An 18,322-nucleotide genomic window follows, 5' to 3' on the forward strand; every position below is an offset into this window, starting at 1 on the left:
TTTGAAAGAAAACGACAAAAACATTCGTTTTTTAAGGAACTTGGTGGACACAAACTTGTTGGGTTTGAATTTGACAGAAGTGGGAAGAGGACTGGTTAAGATGACAGCAACCATGCAGCTACTTCATCGCAGAAGTAGAGAGATGGAAACAGGGAAAAGAGAAGTCAAGGTGTCAGACAGTGGAGATTTGCTCTAGATGATGTTAGTGGGGATAGTGCAGATATATGGCTGAACAGGGGTTTTGTAATGGTAGTGTGAGGGATGAGAGAACTGGGACCCGAGAGCTTCCTCCTAGCCAGACCTCTGGTCTAATCCACTGACTGGACCCAGGTTCATTACCTGTTCCACACAGACAGACAGAGAGCAGGAGGGACAGAGAGAAACTGCTGGCAACGATTGGAACCTAATAAAAAAGCATGGTTCCTTTTTTCACAAGCACTCGCTGGCTGTAATGTGCAGAGCATCTCCTGCCTGGTCTCTGGATGCTCGTGGCCCAGAGTGTTTATGCGTCAGTGTGGAAAACAGCTCCTTCCTGACACCCACCAACACACATGTTCACACTCAGGGCCTGCCCGGCTTACCTTCACATGGTCATTCCGGTTAATGACAGGGAATCAGTGGGTCCTGTGGGAGGTGGACTTTCACCAGGCAGGAGACCTCCGAACTGGGCAGCCCTGACCGCAGGGTATTCCACAGGCAGGGTGGGGAGAAAGGGGGCACAGGACTGACTCTCACAGCCCAAGACAGGTAAGGAAGGAGAGGGTACGGTAGGAAGGCACACATGCAAGTAGGGAAATCAGGGTTCAGGCAGGCAGAAAGGCAGCCAGATGGAGAAAAAAAACAAGTCAGCCAGGGAAGATAAGAGGCAAATGGACTGGTATGATTCAGGCTGAACTTTATGTGTGTGGGTGGGGTGGTTGGTTGGACTAAGGATCAGTCAGATTTCCACTTCTGAGAAGCTTGCCACATAAATGAAACAGCCTTGATTAGATGAAACACTTCAAGATGTCCACATGTTCAGTTCAGCCACAGAAGGGCCACTTGGGGCATTTTGTCTTCACATCCTGTAGTTTTGTCCTGGTGTTGGTGTGCTTGCTTGCGTGTTTGTATCCGCAGTGTGTGCAAATGTACATTCTCTGTACACCTACGTACCTGTAGCCCAGAGACCTGTAGCATGCCCTCATACTGCCACAGGAATAGAGTGCCACTACACAGGAAACCAACACTGCCACTTCCTTATTCTACAGTCAACAGGAAGACCACAGGATGTTGTGAAAGATACCTTGGAAAGTTTGCAAGCCCTCAAACACAGCCGTAATAGGAAACAATGCTTTCCCTGACTCCAGCTGCATCTCCTGGCATTGACCAGCTACTGGGAACCTCACCTTGAACATGCAGGAAGAACATGTCTCTGTTGACTGCCAGAGTTGTTGAAGGTCTCAGACCTTGTCTTACCTTCTAAAGTTTTTTTTTTTCCCTCCAACATTTCTTAACTTCTAAAGTTTCCATGATGGAAGCCAAATTGTCACAGGGATCTGGACTTCATTCTGGTTGCAAAATGTTGAGTTATAGACCAAAACAAATTTGGTTTAAAGAGTTGATTCTATAGTGCACACTCAGCCTGTAGGTAGGCCCTTGAGGCTGATCCATCTATGCTTCAGCACCACAACTTTCTCATCTGGTCTCTTCTTCCCTCCAAATATAAATACTGTAAGTTCATGCCCATGTATTCCACGAAAAATAGGAAAATTGTACATTTGCATATATATATATATCATAAAAGAAACTTCTCCAGAATAATTGATTTACTGCTACAGGTCAGTCATTGCTCCAGATGGGACTGTTGCACACACACACCACAACACACGCACACAGTCGCAAAAACACACACACATACAAGCACACACGATTGTCTTGGGAAACAATGTTTTCCAGTACATTCATGGGTATTTGTCCGTGTTTCTCTCAAGGAGATGCTATTGTATTTAACTGTTGGTCATAGAAGGGTTTGAACTTTCTCCTTCACCTTTATTGCTCTTAACGGTTACCGTGGTTTATGTACATGTCAGTATGAGTCTCACAGGGAAATAAGCTGTCTGCTTAGTAATGAAACTTCATAATGATACTTAACTGATGACCTATTGATGAATGTAACTAGGCCCTGGGGTATGTCTCGCCAGTACCTTGTAATTACTCTGTCATGTCTGCCCTACCCTCTGTCAAAGTGCACATCTCAGGAGAGCCATATATATCAGCGACAGAGAATGGAATCAATCGGCTGCTTGCAGTGGGTGTGCTTGAAGTAAGTGTGTCTAAGAATAGCACATTCACACAGCATTTTCACCTGAGCGAACAGACTGTCTCAGATTAGGTCTATAAGGTTGTGTATTGTCAGTGTTTTCTTTTTGTGTTTGTTAAACTTCCTTTGTGTGCTTGTAAATGGCACTAGCTGTTGGTTAACGCTTTTTCGTTTCTTGTGGCTCAATTTTTCCTATATAAATATTTTCTGTGCAAATGTTTGATGTTTATCCTGTTTTGCTGCTGTCTTTGACACAAAATCCCCCTAAGGAACAGTACCATAGATCTTATCAAAGGTTCATAACAGTGTAGGGTTTTGGGAGGTCTCAACAATAATCCATCAGTACCTGTCAAGTTCAATCAGCCCTGTCGGATGGTAAAACTCTTGTGGTGTACTTGAAACATTAAATTCAGTGTCATAATACGTTATGGAAAGTATTATATGCAGTCTTGGTTGTGGTATTGTGGTCTTGTTCAACTCAGGCTTTGTTTAATTCCATTCCTTGTGGCTGGTGAGCTCAACAACACCATTCTCCAGTGGGAGAGATTCCGTCAGCTTGTTCCTGATGCTCTAAATTTACACTTGTCAGAGATGGTTTGGAATTTGGAACTCTCAAAGGCCAAACAGAACTTTACAGTCAAATGTCATGAAATAAGCTGCTATATAAGCCATATAAACTCAACCAAATGCCATATAAGTTCTGTATATGTCACTACAGAGAAACATGCTCTACAACAACGAAATAACAAAGACTTTTGAAAGCCTTTGAAAACCCTTCTATGGAGAACGTTTCAATGATAGCAAAACATGTTACAGACGAGTCTCAGTGTCTTGACATGGGTTGTTTTTGGTCATAGAAACCCTACTACTAAACTGATCTGAGGTTTCACCTCATCCATCACTCCTAGTAAGTCAGACTAATAAACACAGGGGTCACCTTAGGCCCTTTGCAGACCATCAATCTTGACAGTAACTAGACCCCCCTTATATTCCCCACCCACCCAACGTGTCACTTCCTCGACAGACTCTCTCCCGTGCACCAAGCCTTGTTCACAGCACTCTGCGGCCGATTACGGTGCATGTACTGCTGCCACAGAGGATCCAGTGTGGAGTAAAACTCTGGGAGGTATTACGGGCTCATGAGGCTTATGTCCACGTCAATCCTGTCTTGGATTCATAGCAGCACGTGGATGCAGTGCCTCCATCCCTCTCCTTTCCTTACAGCCGGGTAGAGACTGCTGCAGTGAAGGGAGAGGAGAGCAGAGAGAGGAGAGCAGAGAGAGGAGAGCGGAGAGAGGAGAGTGGAGAGCGGAGAGAGGAGAGCAGAGAGAGAAGAGTGGAGAGAGGAGAGCAGAGAGAGGAGAGAGGAGAGAGGAGAGAGGAGAGAGGAGAGAGGAGAGAGGAGAGAGGAGAGAGGAGAGAGGAGAGAGGAGAGAGGAGAGAGGAAAGAGGAGAGAGGAGAGAGGAGAGCAGAGAGAGGAGAGCAGAGAGAGGAGAGTGGAGAGTGGAGAGTGGAGAGAGGAGAGAGAGGAGAGAGGAGAGTGGAGAGAGGAGAGCGGAGAGAAAAGAGCAGAGAGAGGAGAGAGAGGAGAGTGGAGAGCAGAGAGAGGAGAGTGGAGAGTAGAGAGAGGAGAGAGGAGAGAGGAGAGTGGAGAGTAGAGAGAGGAGAGAGGAGAGAGGAGAGAGGAGAGAGGAGAGTGGAGAGAGGGGGCAGAAAGGAAGGGAACGGGAGCCTGCAGGAGTTTAGATATATATTTTTTTTTATCTTGACTGCACCGCCTTGACTACCACCCCTACTACCATTCCATCCCACCCTCCCACCCCCCCCACCCAATACAGGATTAAAAGTCTCGAGAGCTTGGGTGCAGTCGTGCAATTTTCCTTGCTCACTACATGTGTGTGTGTGTGTTTGTGTGTGTGTGTGTTTGTCAACCTATGCAACAGTGTGTGTCTTTGTCATTCGTGCGAGAGAAGAAAGAAGCCAACTCGGGAGTCATTAATATGCAAGGGCTTGCTCCAGTGTATTAGCATTCAGTAGCTACAGTGCCTTCCACTGTTCCCATTCCGCGATAAATCTATTAGCATGTTTTCAGCAGCGGGTCAATCCCTCTGGGGAGTCATCAATGCTTCACACAACGGCAAAAACCTGCAAACCCACGTGTGCCATCAATTTTAACATCCGTCGGACATTCAAAGTGACCTGTTTTAAAGAGAGCAGTGCTTCATACATGATGATAGCAGACTTGAAGGATTTTACATTTCAACTGTAACAGTCTCCCCAAAATATTTCCCTGTCCCATGATTTAATCCGATATCAGGAAGAGTGACAGGAGATGAGGATGCAAGGTTGGAGGCAGGAGGAGATGTGAGAGAAGTTTAAAGCATGACTCTCCTTTGAAATCCTTGAAGTCATATCAGCCAGAATCCTCATCAACTATGTTCAGCCTTATTAAACATCCCTAGCCCACATCATTCCCCAGGCTGGCACTCAGCTTGCTTTAATCACTGGGGTGGAGCTGAGAAGTTGGCATCTGCGACATTATGTGTGGGAACAAACGCACTTTGATTTCAGTTTTACTGTTATTTCATCCGCTTCAGTTGTGCTATTTCTTTCAAATGATATGTATTTACAATCTATCACAGTCTCGCATAACCAATTCCTCTCAAATATTCATAATTCTCTTCTGTCCTACTGTGAGAGATATTAGCCATCACTTCAAGCCTGTCCGGCAGCCTGCTTTAAAACGAACCACAACACTCTTGGCCAATCACAGGAGCTCATTGACCAATGTAAACAAAGTGGAGAGAGGCTGAGATAGTGACCTAAGATGAACCAACACACCTTTTCTTCTTACATGACTCTGGTGATGCAAACAACCCTATTATCTTCACAGAAGACAACATGGGATAACTGACAAGATATTTAACCTTTAGGGTAAAACTAGAAACATCTTTTCACAACACCTGAGAAGAGCCAAGTTGTGTGAAATGCTTTGATGTCCTCAGATAAGGTTTTAAATGATTACAGTAGAAGCTTTCCACAGATTGTGTTTATTGTGGGATTGGACGTCGGTCTACAGTGTGGGATGTGGAGACAGACTTTAGCAACGACAAAGGTTGACCCTTATTGTTTTGAGCAGGGATGTTGATTCAACCATGGAGAAACTCCACAGCGGTGTAATTTGATGACGTACACAAGTAAGAGCTGAGCTCTCCTAGTTGTGCAAATGCTAGGGGGAGGAACAGACTGTGTTGGAGACGGACAGGCCATTGTGACTGCACTGCGGGTGGGGCTATGTGATTATTGCTGGGGGAACAGGGACTGTGTGACTGTGTGGTTGTGCCGGAGGTAGACAGGGCTGTGTGGAGGGACAGAGTGGTGTGGTTGTGTGGGGGGTGAGGGTGGGGCGACATAGTGATGTGGCTGGCCTAAAGGAGCACAAGGAGCAAGGCCAGGTTATCCAGACATTTGCGGAAAGTGTGCCTCCACTCTAACCCCCAGACAACTTGCTGTTATCCCCTTTCCTCGGCTTGGTTGAGAGGGAAAATTGCTTTTTGAGCAAGCCACAGCATTCCTCTGGGCATGCCTATGTCTACATAGCATAAACAGATGGGAGGTCTTGGCTGGGCTGGAGAAGAGACTAATGCTACCCTTGGTTCAGTAGCTCTAAACTGCTGTTGAGTTATGTGAACTGTGAGAGATTGTACATTTCCTCACCAATCCAAAGTGATACTTTGCAGAAACCATCCATTTCAAGGCATCCTGCATGTTAGTCGCAAACCTGGGGAAGAGGGTCCCTTATCTTCTGAATCAGAGCCGTTTTGCTAATGTCTGTACAGTGCGACATGGAAAACAATCTCCGGTTTATCAGGTGTATGTGTGCATGGCTCAGCTCTCCTTGTGCTTCACCTCGTCCCTGTCTCCTCTCTCCACCTCCTCTCTGTCCCCCCATCTCTCGGTGCTGTGGATAATCGTGGTGCTTCATCTTGTCTGCCTGCAACCTTGACCTTTCCCGACATGTTGCAAATGTGTGCAGGTGCAGTTTACTGAAGCAAAAAGATGACAGATTTTCCGAGCTCTGCGAACCTGAAAACCAGTGGCCCAGCCTGCAGGATGGAGGCTGACTGCGGTGGATTTGAACCAAACAGACCCCACCTCCCCACACACACACACACACACACTGTACACTATAAGTGCACATACTTTAATGGTCAGGCTGTCAGTTCTGTGAAGATATGACAGTCAGTGCTGCATGCGTGGGTCCGGGAGAGGAAATATCAAAGTTATTTAACCGTGACTCATACAATCCAGCTTCCTCTGATTCTACCCAGGGAATAAAAGCAGAATTCATCCCAGAACTGCTCATAAAACAGAAGCCACCGCTCGCCCAGTCAGAGATCAAGACAGACCTATTCCCTGCAGAGCTGTGAAAAAACAACAGTGTACCTGGACCCCTGGAGGCCTTCACAGTTCACAGGCCCACTGCGAAACGTTAGAAACAGAGATGTCTTTCTCCGTTGGACTGATACAACCATCTTGGAATGACTCGTGGTCATCGGAAGAGTATGAAGTTAATTAATTTCCCTTATCAAAACTGACGAGAGAGCTGCCATCTGAAGACAGGGGTGTCTATTAGAAGTCCCCATCAGGACTGATGCTCGTTGAACTGAGGACGACTGACAGTTCAGTCATTAAGCTTTTGAAATGGGATTGTCTTTCTCTATGCATCATCACACACTGGTGCGCGTGAGATGGGGTGTGTGTGCCTGTACTGTACGTGTGCACAATCAATTTAGTATTAACCAATGAAGACTTATCTATAACCAACTGCTGTTAATGGCAGCATTCCTGCTTGCAGCTTCAAATTAGGGCATAGCATTGCCCTCTCAATCTATTGATCCATCTATCCATCACCTGCTCGACCCCCTGCATCACACCAGCAGCCTTGATTCAGAGCCTGGTATAGTCAGAGCCTGATTCACTGCCACCTACTCACTGCTGAGCCAGCCACTATGTCTGAGGGTAATGCTGTGAGCAGTGGCTGAAGCTAATGATCTGATGTTGTGCCTTATTGCCGCCCAATATGGGGCTCAGAATTTGGAGCAGTCGTGTTTGGAGCACAGCTTGCTGAGCATACGGGAACGTCTGATAGACACTGGGGAAGAAGAACACGATGCATACAACCAGGGCCATAATCATCATATATATTGGGGGGGACATATCCCCCACCAATATTCAAATCTGGTCAAAATGTTCACCCCAATGTATTGATATAAAAATATAAATATAAATGTGCTACGCTACGACAGGCAACCATGCACGCTGAAACTCCAAACTCCATGGTTACGGCCTTGCATACAACATTGGATGAAAAGCGAGTTTTTTCGGAATTTGACCCCCTGTAAAATCTCTCTTCTCACATAAAGGTTTTTCCTTCTAAGTCCCATGCAATGGTGTTTCAACACTTTTAAGCCTGAGATGGAAATATAGAGATATGGAGTGAGAGAGAGAGAGAGAGAGAGAGAGAGAGAGAGAGAGAGAGAGAGAGAGAGAGAGAGAGAGAGAGAGAGAGAGAAAGAGAGAGAGAGAGAAAGGAATGAGTGGGAGTTGTACAAAAAATGTTCCATATGGTACTCAAATTCTGTTCAACTATGATTTAATGACATTCCAATTTGTTTGATGCCTCCGACGCTAGGAAGAGCCCTCTACTGGACACATCAATGATCCACTTCAACATCAACGATCTTCTGATAGTTGGTCACACTTCACCACCCCCCCCCCCCCCCCCCAAAAAAAAAAAAAAAAAAAATTAAGAAAAACGTTTATGTGTTAATCTTACACTTCATAGCCTATATAGCCTAGATCAAACTAGGTCAAACTTACTTTAAACTGTAAATCTATTTTATTCAAAATGTTGGAAGGATCATCAGACATATTTGTATAGGGAAATGAATACAAGGCAAAATACAAACATTTCTGTAGTACAGCCGAATTTGTGAGAAACCCCACTGCAATGAATAATTTGAGGCGGGTATCAAAGTTCAGTCAGGAGCATCTGGCTTTGGCTTTGACAGAACTGCTCATTTTTATACGCTCTGCTAGACTCGTGTCCGTGTCGCTCGGCCAGCCCCCCATCTCTTGAACGAAAGGTGTGCATTGAGCGCGCTGAGTTTAGCATCCTTCATTGTGCGGTCCACAAGGAGGAGGGGCACCGCGCCTGCGCATAGGGTCCCTTACCACACGCGGCTCAATCTCTACGTTTATCCAGCGACCGCTGCTATGCATCAGACGAACAGTTCCGCTAGAAAGGCGTGCGAATGCAGTCATAGATGGTGGCGTTTTTGCTACTATTCATGTCGCATCAAAACTGTCTCCCTCTAGCTCAAAATGGGTTAGGAGGACGGTGTCTGGACTAGGCAATTCACTTTCAACACTTCGAGGATGGGGAACTGGAATTTCTGTTTTCGCAAAAAACGCACTGACAAAGACGGAGATAGAGAATAGAGATCGAGTTTGATTTTCTCTACTGTTCTTTTCTTAGAGTTTTTATTTCCTTGCTTTCTGTTTTTGAGAAATGATTGCAGAATTGGTTTGCAGCGCTGTGGCTTTGGTCCTCTACATCAACACCTTGGGTGCCGATTTCTGCTACGATGACAGGTAGGCTAGATCTAATGAATGAAACACTCCGACATCACAGACACCGCGTCAGCCATGTCTGACCTGGTCACACTGTCAATACAGTCATATGGAATCTTCGTCGTCATGTCTGGTCTGATCCAGAGGGTATTTCTATGATGTGCAGTGTGGAACGGCGTGCTCACAAATCTGTTGGCAACGAGAATGTGATGCTATGGCTCTCGTGCTTAGAGGTCGCAATGCCGAGGCACAGTCAGTAAACAACATCATGCATGAAGTTTAAATCCTGAGTGCGGTGCAACAGTCCCGAACTGTTGATTGGGCTACAAAGGAACGAGGTCTGCTCACTCACAACAGAATCTCAACAACAGAATGAAACAGCAGTTTTATTTTATAAATTAGTTTACTGTGTCCACAAGGCCAACACGTTGTAAACACTGAATACATAGTGCTCTCCTTAAAAATGTAAGTTAAACGTTGTTTCTAGTAAGTTTTATTTGGCTTCTCCAAATGTATTTTAACCTTGCTTTGCTACACGAAATGTAACCTTTGTTTTTTTCTTCACTTCTAATAACTGTACAACTATTTCACCCCAGAATAATAGACAAAAAATGTATCAGTAGCCTACAGGTCTCCATTTGTTGTATGCCTATCAGCAATCAATACGGGAAACTATTGAGCTTCAAAGACCAATGCTCTTGTTTCCTATGCTCTAAAGAAGTAGCCTAGACTGAGTAGTGTAGATGTAAATCTACATTAGCTGTCTTATCTAAGTTGGGCTGTGGATAAATAATTAAATTTGAGAATTATTAACATAACTTTCAATGTTTTGTAATCATGTCTATGTCTAATATCACCTCAGAATTTGTATATATTGGTGATTGGTATTTTGGTAAGTCAACGGTATAGCACAATAGTTTACTTTCTACTACAGTACTGTATTACTTGCTGTGAACCTTTAGATTTCGGACGGTTAAGTGGCTGTTGTATCCAAATGCATCCTGGTTCCAGCTCGATCATATCAAGTTATTTAAAGAGAACCAACATGACTTCTGTCAAATATTTAAAGAGAATACATTTCCTCCCCAGACACAAATGAAGTCACGCTGTTCTTAGTACTGTCGCGACCATAAAAGCCTAGCCTAGGGGATGTTTTTCAGCCTGTGTATGTTAAACAACATCAGCAAAAGGGTTGTGGAATCCTTCTTTTCACTCAAAGTGTTCCCTCCAATCGACATCACCATACGTTAACATAAGACGTTCTCCCGTCTCGTTGCTCTACTGCACTGTGGCAGGGAGGATGCCTTGGACTGTGTGCTCAGGTCTGATCATCCCTCATGTTTACGGAGGTGTTGAGACTCCATAAAGCTGTCAGGGAGTGGCCGCAGTATGAAGAGGATAGAGAGGAGTGCTGACTGGTTGGATGGGTGGTTGGATGGATGACAGGCTGGATGGCTGACAGGCTGGCTGACTTAGCGAGGGGTTATGCTGCAGACTGGGTGGCTGCTGCTGACTGTGATGTGGCAGGGGGCAGACGAGCCTCAAAGCCTTCCGTCCTCGCTCTTGTCCTCTGTCTTGATTTTCTTGCCTTTATTTTTGTCTTTATTTCTATCTCTCTCGCCTTCTTTCTCTCGCTGTTTTCTCACTCTCTCAACACAGCCATTTTATTTAACTAGAGAATATTCCGACTAAGTGAAAAAAAGATCTTACCAGAGAACTTGTGTAGTGGCTGACTTTGACATTAGCGTGATAAAAACATTTTCATCTTACACTATCGTACAGTTTTATCCGTTTTAGTATTGTTTATTTTAGACCTGCAGTTAGCAGACGTCAGCACTTTCCCTTTGGACTTTCCACTATTCAGTGTGTGTGTGTATGTTTGTGTATGTCTGGCATGAGAATAGTCTTGGTTAGATGCATCGTTCAGCTCGAACAGTTGTCAGCCCTCAAGCCCTCAGCCCTCAAGGGTCCATGTTACTAGTCACTGTTTGGCTTTTCAGTTAGACCCTACAGTTTAATCGTAGTGGAATAAACATGGATGACATAATTTCAGATTTGTAGCTTGTGGTGTTTAGACTTGTAATGCTTTCTAAAATACACGATTAAGAACATGTTTTGTTTTTCCCATTACAACACCCCCCCCCCCCAAAAAAAAAAAAATAGTTTTTCAGTTGTGGTGCGTAGGGTCCCTGTCAGATGAGATGTGTCCCTGACTCCCTGGCTGGAGTGGAGTCCATCTGGGACTGCTCCTCATGATCAGACACAGCCTTGACACCCACACGGCAGAATGACGGTAGTACGTCACAAAGGTCATTTGTGTCTGGTTAACAACCTTCGGAACTGCGGAGGCGTAGGAGAGAGAACGGGATCTGGCAGGAGGGAAAACAGATAAATGTCAAAGCTGAATTATCACCCAATCTTTGGGACTCTATAAACATGCCCAGACTCTAATTTAGAGTCTGCTGCGATGACCTGGCTAATTCTTTGGTTGTATGGTGACTGTGGTCAGGTTAGAGCCACCTGTATTGTATAGTCAGCATGGTGGGTTTTGTATGGATGTTTTTATTGCCTAAAGTTATAACAAACCTGTTAAAATTATCACTTATATTAGGTAGACAAGGAGGGACATTCTATGGATAATTAACTTGTGAGGATACTTGGAGGGTGTTCATCTGTCATTACATTGTTTTGCTCATTATTCTTTGTAGAGTTGATGGTCTTGAAGGATTGGAAAAAATGTAGAGTAAAAGGTTGAAATTTTCTCGTGGAAGTTTTGACGATTGGTCTGAATGGATTATTTGTCCTCAGGAGTGACCAGACGTATCAAACTGTAATTCATCTCAATGTTTGATGACACAATTTTCTAAGTAGCTTTAACTAGCGTTAACACCCTTAGCCTCTTATCGTGTCTGTATGTGCGCTTCTGTGAATTTGCCTGCAGCAAATGCATGTAATGGCCATCAATGTAATTATAGTGTCCACAGATCTGTAGAATTTGTAATGGTTCTGGTCAGACAGACCATCAAAATAACTTAAACTGGCTGGACTTGCTGTTCAGTGGCGATTCCTCTCCTGTTGTGCTCTAAGCTAGGCTAGCGTTGTGGTGATCAAGAGTCTACAGGCCTAGGGCGTCACCCCAGTAGTCTGAGCATCTCCCCCATCTCTCCCTGTAATTACCACCCTTCAGCTGGACTCACTGCGTGGCTGAGCCCCCCCCCGCTCTCGCTCTCTCGCTCTCTCGCTCTCTCGCTCTCTCTCTATTCGGTCTCACTCTCTGTGTCCCTCTCTCTCCGTCTTTTTCCAGATGCTATTTGTGGGCCTCCGACGGGTTTTCTGGCCTGAGTAGTGTTAGGTTTTGAGGTGGGCTCTCGTGGGGAGTGTTGTGTTATGTTGAGTGGAGCCAGGACAGAGATGGAGACGTCAGGGTTCCAGATGACATGACACTGAAGTTAGGAAGCGATCTCGGAGATCCTCCATGACATTAAACAGAAGGGGGGAGAGAGAGAGAGAGAAGACAGGGAGATGGAAGACTCTGTATCCATAAATTAAACTGTATGATATAAAACAATGTTTTTCTTCTATATATATATATATATATATATAATACACACTTTTTAAAACCTTTTATAACTTCATGATTCCCAACACTGGCCAGACAAGGACATCTCCTGGTTTTACTCATCTCAGAATTCCATCTCATGTATTTATCGATGCTGTCTGATGATATCCTATATTATTTCCTGGTTATATACAAGGATACCGTTTGCCAAGGGAACTGGTCTTATATTGTATCTAGATCCAGGCCAGATCTATCTATAGCTTAGAGAGTTCAGCTTGGATCCAGCCACAGATACTTGCCTTCACTTCTCTACATAATTCCCTTTCCCAGAAGATATGGAAGTAGTTTAAATTGTATGTTATTTTCACCCTCACCACAAAGGCAAGATAACGGAGGTTCTCTGAGGCTTCTTTGTTTCTAAAAATACTATTAATGAGAGGTTGTGCAACGCTTTCCCTCCCTGCAAACCCTCCCAAATTACTCAAAGCATTTTAGGGGAAAATCAGTTCAGATTTAGGGGCATGAGAAATGCTTGACGAGATGTGAATATCATTTTTCTCACTGTCAACAACCCCTAGAATTGAATTCAAGTAGAATTTTCTCTCGCTTCGGTGATTGATTTTAGGTATGATGAAACAATTGATTTCCTCCATATCTTTATGTCCTCCGCTTAGGGAAGGAAGATGACCTCAGATAAGTGCACACTTAAAATTAAGTATATCAATTTGGAACATGAGGCTGTGTTGTGTTGGTGCTCTGTTACAACACAGTCTAGTCACTCTGGCTTGTGAATGATGGGCCAGGGAGAGGGTTCACAATGTCTAGCACCTAGCTGTCTAACCAGCCTCTGGAGAGAGCTCTTCACCTGCCCTTCTACTCTGGGTCACTGGGTTTCACTTTGACTTTCAACACTTTAGAATTAGCTCCCCCGGGAGTTAGAGTGTGTGTGTGTTTGTGAACAGTGAGATACTGTACAACTGTTGGTTCTGCGTGACAGGCAGCTGTGACCCTGTTGAGGTGAGCTTCCACATCCATCCGTACCCACCCTCCCTTCCCCCCCCCCTCCCCCCCTTCCCCCTCCCCTCCCCCCTCCCCCCCTCCCCCCCTCCCCCCCTCCCTCCCTCCCTCCCTCCCTCCCTCCCTCCCTCCCTCCCTCCCTCCCTCCCTCCCTCCCTCCCTCCCTCCCTCCCTCCCTCCCTCCCTCCCTCCCTCCCTCCCTCCCTCCCTCCCATCCATCTGAGATGGCCTTGTCCCTATCACTCAGGGGCTGTGGAGAAGCTAAAGGCAAATCTCCTACAGACTCTGATTGCTGAAGCTGACTAAAATGAGCCATTAAAGAAATTGGATAGTGCAGACAGGTTGATGACCTGCTGTATGTGACTGGATGATTGCCATGTGAGTTTGTGGGGTTGTGTGGGACAGACAGACAGGCAGGCCGGCCGGCCGGCAGGCAGTCAGGCATACAGATGTAGGTCGGCATGGAGGCCAATCAGCAGCCTTCTTTGCAAGGAGAGGAGTGTGTGGTCATATGTAGTTGGAGGGTTTACTGCTCTGGGCCTGTGGCGGGCAGCTCGGGGTTCAGATTAACTCAAGCACGCAGCTCCACAGTTTAATCTGTACCCAGTTTGCCATTTTACAATCTCCGTGCTGCCTATTTAATTAAAGTCTAACAGATTATCTCACAGAATGTATCATGTGCTCTGACACACACACACACACAACCACACATGCACAGTTAATCACCTTAGACACTAATAATTGAAGATTGAATCATCAGGCCCCTTGGAAATCCTGCGCATGGCCAGTATAGCATGGCAAAACCCCTCAACACCACAACACAGTAATGTGGCATAAGCAGTTAAGCTGACTTCAGACTTGAGAGGCTAGTCTGGGTTTTAAACAAAAGATAATAGGTAATTAAGCTACTTGTATAGAAACGCTAGGGTCCTTTTGGCGCAATTAATGCCGATGTCTGTGATAACGCATGGCTCCCTGCAGGCTCTGCTTGCGTCTTCTCATGGCCAGGCAGAGAGTGGAGCGTCCCGCCCGTCATCCACACTGGGCTCAGATGATGTCATGTCATCGGGGTTACTCTGATGGGTCTCCCTGCTCCCTTCATATGAATGGGACCAACAGGACTATGGATGAGAGGGAGCGAGCGTAAGCACAGAAACCAATCCGTTAGAAACAAAAACCCGCTGGTTGCCAATTTCGAACAAGGTTGCTATAGTTTGCCGCTCTCCCCCCCCCCCCCCCCCCCCCCCCCCCCCCCCCTTACCATTAGTCCTTTCCATCTCGGTGGCCTTGTTCATCCACACACAGCACTGGCACTGTGACACGGGCCTGACACATCCAGGCCTGGCCGTGGGCTTTGTCCATTGTGGAGGGCTGGAGGGCTCAGAGGTCTTGTATTCATCCCGAGCTAATGAAGGGCCTTATTGCCCGGGGGTAGGGCAGGGGCAGTAAGGTGCTCTGAATGTGTTGCTCTGTTGTTTTGGAACAACAAAGAAATCAAACCTCGGAGTGGTATGTGAGTAAAGATGCGGCCCCTTGGTCGACCAGCTTGTTCAAACCAATTGGGTCAGGGTATTTTTGGCATCCGCCGGCGACTCGGCTAATGGGCAGGACTGGATCTAGAGCGACACGGCCCACAGAAGCTTCTCCTTCATGCCAGTTCATCAGCGGGTGGCGTGGGTGAAGGGTTGGAGGTGCAGAGGGGTGCACAAAGAGTTTGGAAACACAAACATAGCAAGTCTTAAAGAAAAAAAGCTTAGCTTGAAATATAAGATGTTTATCCAAAGCCCTATACTGTGTTCATGAGTTCTTGTTTGCAGAAGACTTCAAACGGATTGTCCCAAGCCCGTGAAAAGCACGGTTTGGAGCAGCAAGGACAATGCCAGTTTGTTTGCTTTTGCTATGTTTCTGTTTTTATTGTGGTGGAGGTGATTGACCGTCATGTCTCCAGTATTTCGTTTCTCCTGACTGTGGTAAGCCACATGTAGCACATGGGCCCTTTCTCCTGTCCTACCTCGTTTCCTACATCGTGTCCTACATGGCCCTCTTCACTAGGCCTACATTCTGTCCTACAGTGCCTTCTTTTCTACATCCTGTCCTACCTCTTGCAGTGTTTCCCACATATTAGAAATCTAATTGTGGCGGGGAGGGGGTGGGGGTTGTCAGACCAGGGGGGAGGTCGTAATAATTCCTTCGTTAATAATTCGTTACACAGTTAATTTGTTAATAATTTGTTACATTAAATATTAATCCAAAATGATTCACACCTTCACAAAATTAACAACAACTAACATATCATTTCTGCATTATGCATGTAGCAACGCTAGTGCTAAACAACTATTTAACTGGTCGGCTCTGGACTTGACGCCGGGTAAGTAGCTAGCTAGCTCTTGAGACTTCTCACCAAAAGAACGAAGGGGAAACTTCGAGTACTTTAAGTCACTCTGGATAAGAGCGTCTGCTAAATGTAAATGTGAGTAAGGTACCTAGCGAAAAGTAGCCTCAACTTTCCTCGACTTTTAGCTACGGCACTAATGCTGAAGGCTCGCTGATATAGCTGTCGGTCTTACTAGTAGAACGGCATATGTATGCATTGTTGCTAACGTGTGCTGACGTTATGACTGTGTGCATATGTGAGAAAGATGCATGAGTGACAGAGACGGATGGAGAGTAGGGGAAAGGAAATGCAGCTGAACGAATACGCTGCGTGTTTTAACCTAAATAGCGATAAAAAAAAATGTTTTACCAAACGCAATATGTGGCGGCCGGTGTTGATTGTGTGGCGCACCGCCACAAATTAGTCTATGTGTGGGAAACACTGTCTTGACTTGACATCCTGTCCAACTGCACTTTCTATTTGCTCCTGTGTCCTCGCTGTAGTCTATCCTTACATGCCACGTTTGGTCAGAAGAGAAAGCAGGAAACGCAACGCCTCGACTGAATAGAGACTCTTCCTGATCCCAGAACGGGCAGACTGGTGCCTTTTGTCCTTCAAGACCCCAGGAAGCCCATTTTGTGACAAGCTGTCTCTGATTGCAATTATCGAGTCCACTGGTCCCTGCTCTGTGATTTACCTGCGGTCAGTGCTTGATTCCCCTTTGGGAGACCAGGGCTTGTTTACACCCACTCAGACAGTACTGTCATGGGGCTAAGAATAGAAAGACCCCTCTGACTGAAAGTGTGATTCCCGTCTCTCATCACACCGAGGGCAAGAGTTGACTCCTCTGCAGTAAGCCCAGTCCTCTGGGGCCTTTCATCAAGCGGTTGTGTGGGTTCTGAGAGAATGAAACCTGAGATGGTTGGACATTAAGTCATTTCTAAAGCCAGCATCGTCTCAGTCCCCCGACCCACTACCAGCTGGTTGTGACTTGAATGTTTTCTGGACCTTTTTGAACTTTTTTGTGTACTGCACTATACAACAATGTGAATCTAATTTGGTGTATATTGAATTGTTTCTCATCCAGTTGTTCCTGCCTTTGAGCTACAGACGAGTCTGACATTTCTCCAGATGGAGAATGGCTTATGTTGTATAATATTACATTTCATCCCTTGCTCTCTCTTTCTTTTCTTCTCGTTTTGCTCGCTCTCTCAAAAAACAAATGTCACTTCTTTTTTCCTTTCTTTCTCTGTCACTTTCTTATCTTCTCTCATACCATGAATGAAGACTGATAAGTGTTAGTCCCGGTCAGTGTTTTTGAATGTGAACACGAATCCAGGAGTTTATTTTAACTTTGCACCGATCCGTGAGATCTGGAACCATGCTGTTTTCGGTTCACCTTTGACCTTTGCCTGGGACTTCCCCCTCCATGGTCCATCAAGACCCGTGAGGTCTTTCTCCCAGGCATGGGGAAGACACATGGCCGCGTTTATTTTTGGAGTGTGACTGTGAGGAGCAGTGTGTATGAGAGAGTACGTGACGTTTTTTTTCTTTCTTCTTCCTTCTCAGCCCCCGAGTTTGAGAGGGTGAAGTGGAGGGCTGTCAGCTAGTCTGACACACTAATGAGACTTCCTAAATATGCTCTCAAGTAAAATAAATAGGCATCCGATCTGGTGAGAGCGTCCGAGAAAGAGAGGGGGCCCGGAGGGAGCGAGAGAGAGAGGGATGGCTTACTGAGTTGGTCGCTGCTGTGCTGTGTACAGGCCCTGTTCTGATGCCTTTAGTAGTAGATTTTACTGATCTGTCTGCACAGGTTGGGCATGCTCATGTTGCACCACATACCTATTGGCTACTGTTCATGAGTTTTGGAAAAACATCTGCGCTCTGATTGGTGTTTTACGCGTCTGTATGCACTCAAATTTGACTTTTGAGTCCCCCATTAAGGACTGAAATAATAGGCAACATCCTGGGCCATTCAAGCACACCTGTACACAGGAATTGCATTGAAAGTCATTAAAATATACAATATTTAGCTTGATGAGGTCAGAGATTTCACCACCTAATAATCTAACTGCCCCTCACATGACCTGACATTTCCTTGGCCTCTAGGCTATAGACTACCTCTATTCCTCATACATCTACCACCTTCACCATGCCATGGTTGTGGGCCTACTTCATCACCACATGGTAGAACCATTAGCCAGAGTGATTGACTGGTTTAAGAGGCCAGAGTCCACCTAAATCAGCCGAGGACGCTTCAGTCCAAGCACGCTGTTTCTCTCTCCCTACCTCACCATGGTGTCACTCCCAAATACATCCCTAGTGCTCTAATGTGGAGTACCCGTCACTCTGCTTGGCTGCCGGATGGGATGGCTGTACGGCAGCTGGACCTAGCTGTCGTACACATCGGTGTGTCCACGGGGGGGTTGTCCAGCC

At 45.7% G+C, this 18,322-nt stretch overlaps 1 protein-coding gene across 1 annotated transcript in view; it reads left to right on the forward strand.

The window, feature by feature from the left end:
* Nucleotides 1-8,570: 8,570 nt before the first annotated feature.
* Nucleotides 8,571-18,322, forward strand: part of tmtc2b (transmembrane O-mannosyltransferase targeting cadherins 2b) — a 71,326-nt gene continuing 61,574 nt past the window's right edge. The window contains exon 1 of the mRNA XM_047034815.1: nt 8,571-8,957. Within this exon, the coding sequence (XP_046890771.1) occupies nt 8,875-8,957 (83 nt within the window). The 5' untranslated portion in view covers nt 8,571-8,874. The remainder of the gene's footprint in view (nt 8,958-18,322) is intronic.

This window comes from Hypomesus transpacificus, chromosome 14, assembly GCF_021917145.1.
Source record: "Hypomesus transpacificus isolate Combined female chromosome 14, fHypTra1, whole genome shotgun sequence".
Classification (NCBI taxonomy): Eukaryota; Metazoa; Chordata; class Actinopteri; order Osmeriformes; family Osmeridae; genus Hypomesus; species Hypomesus transpacificus.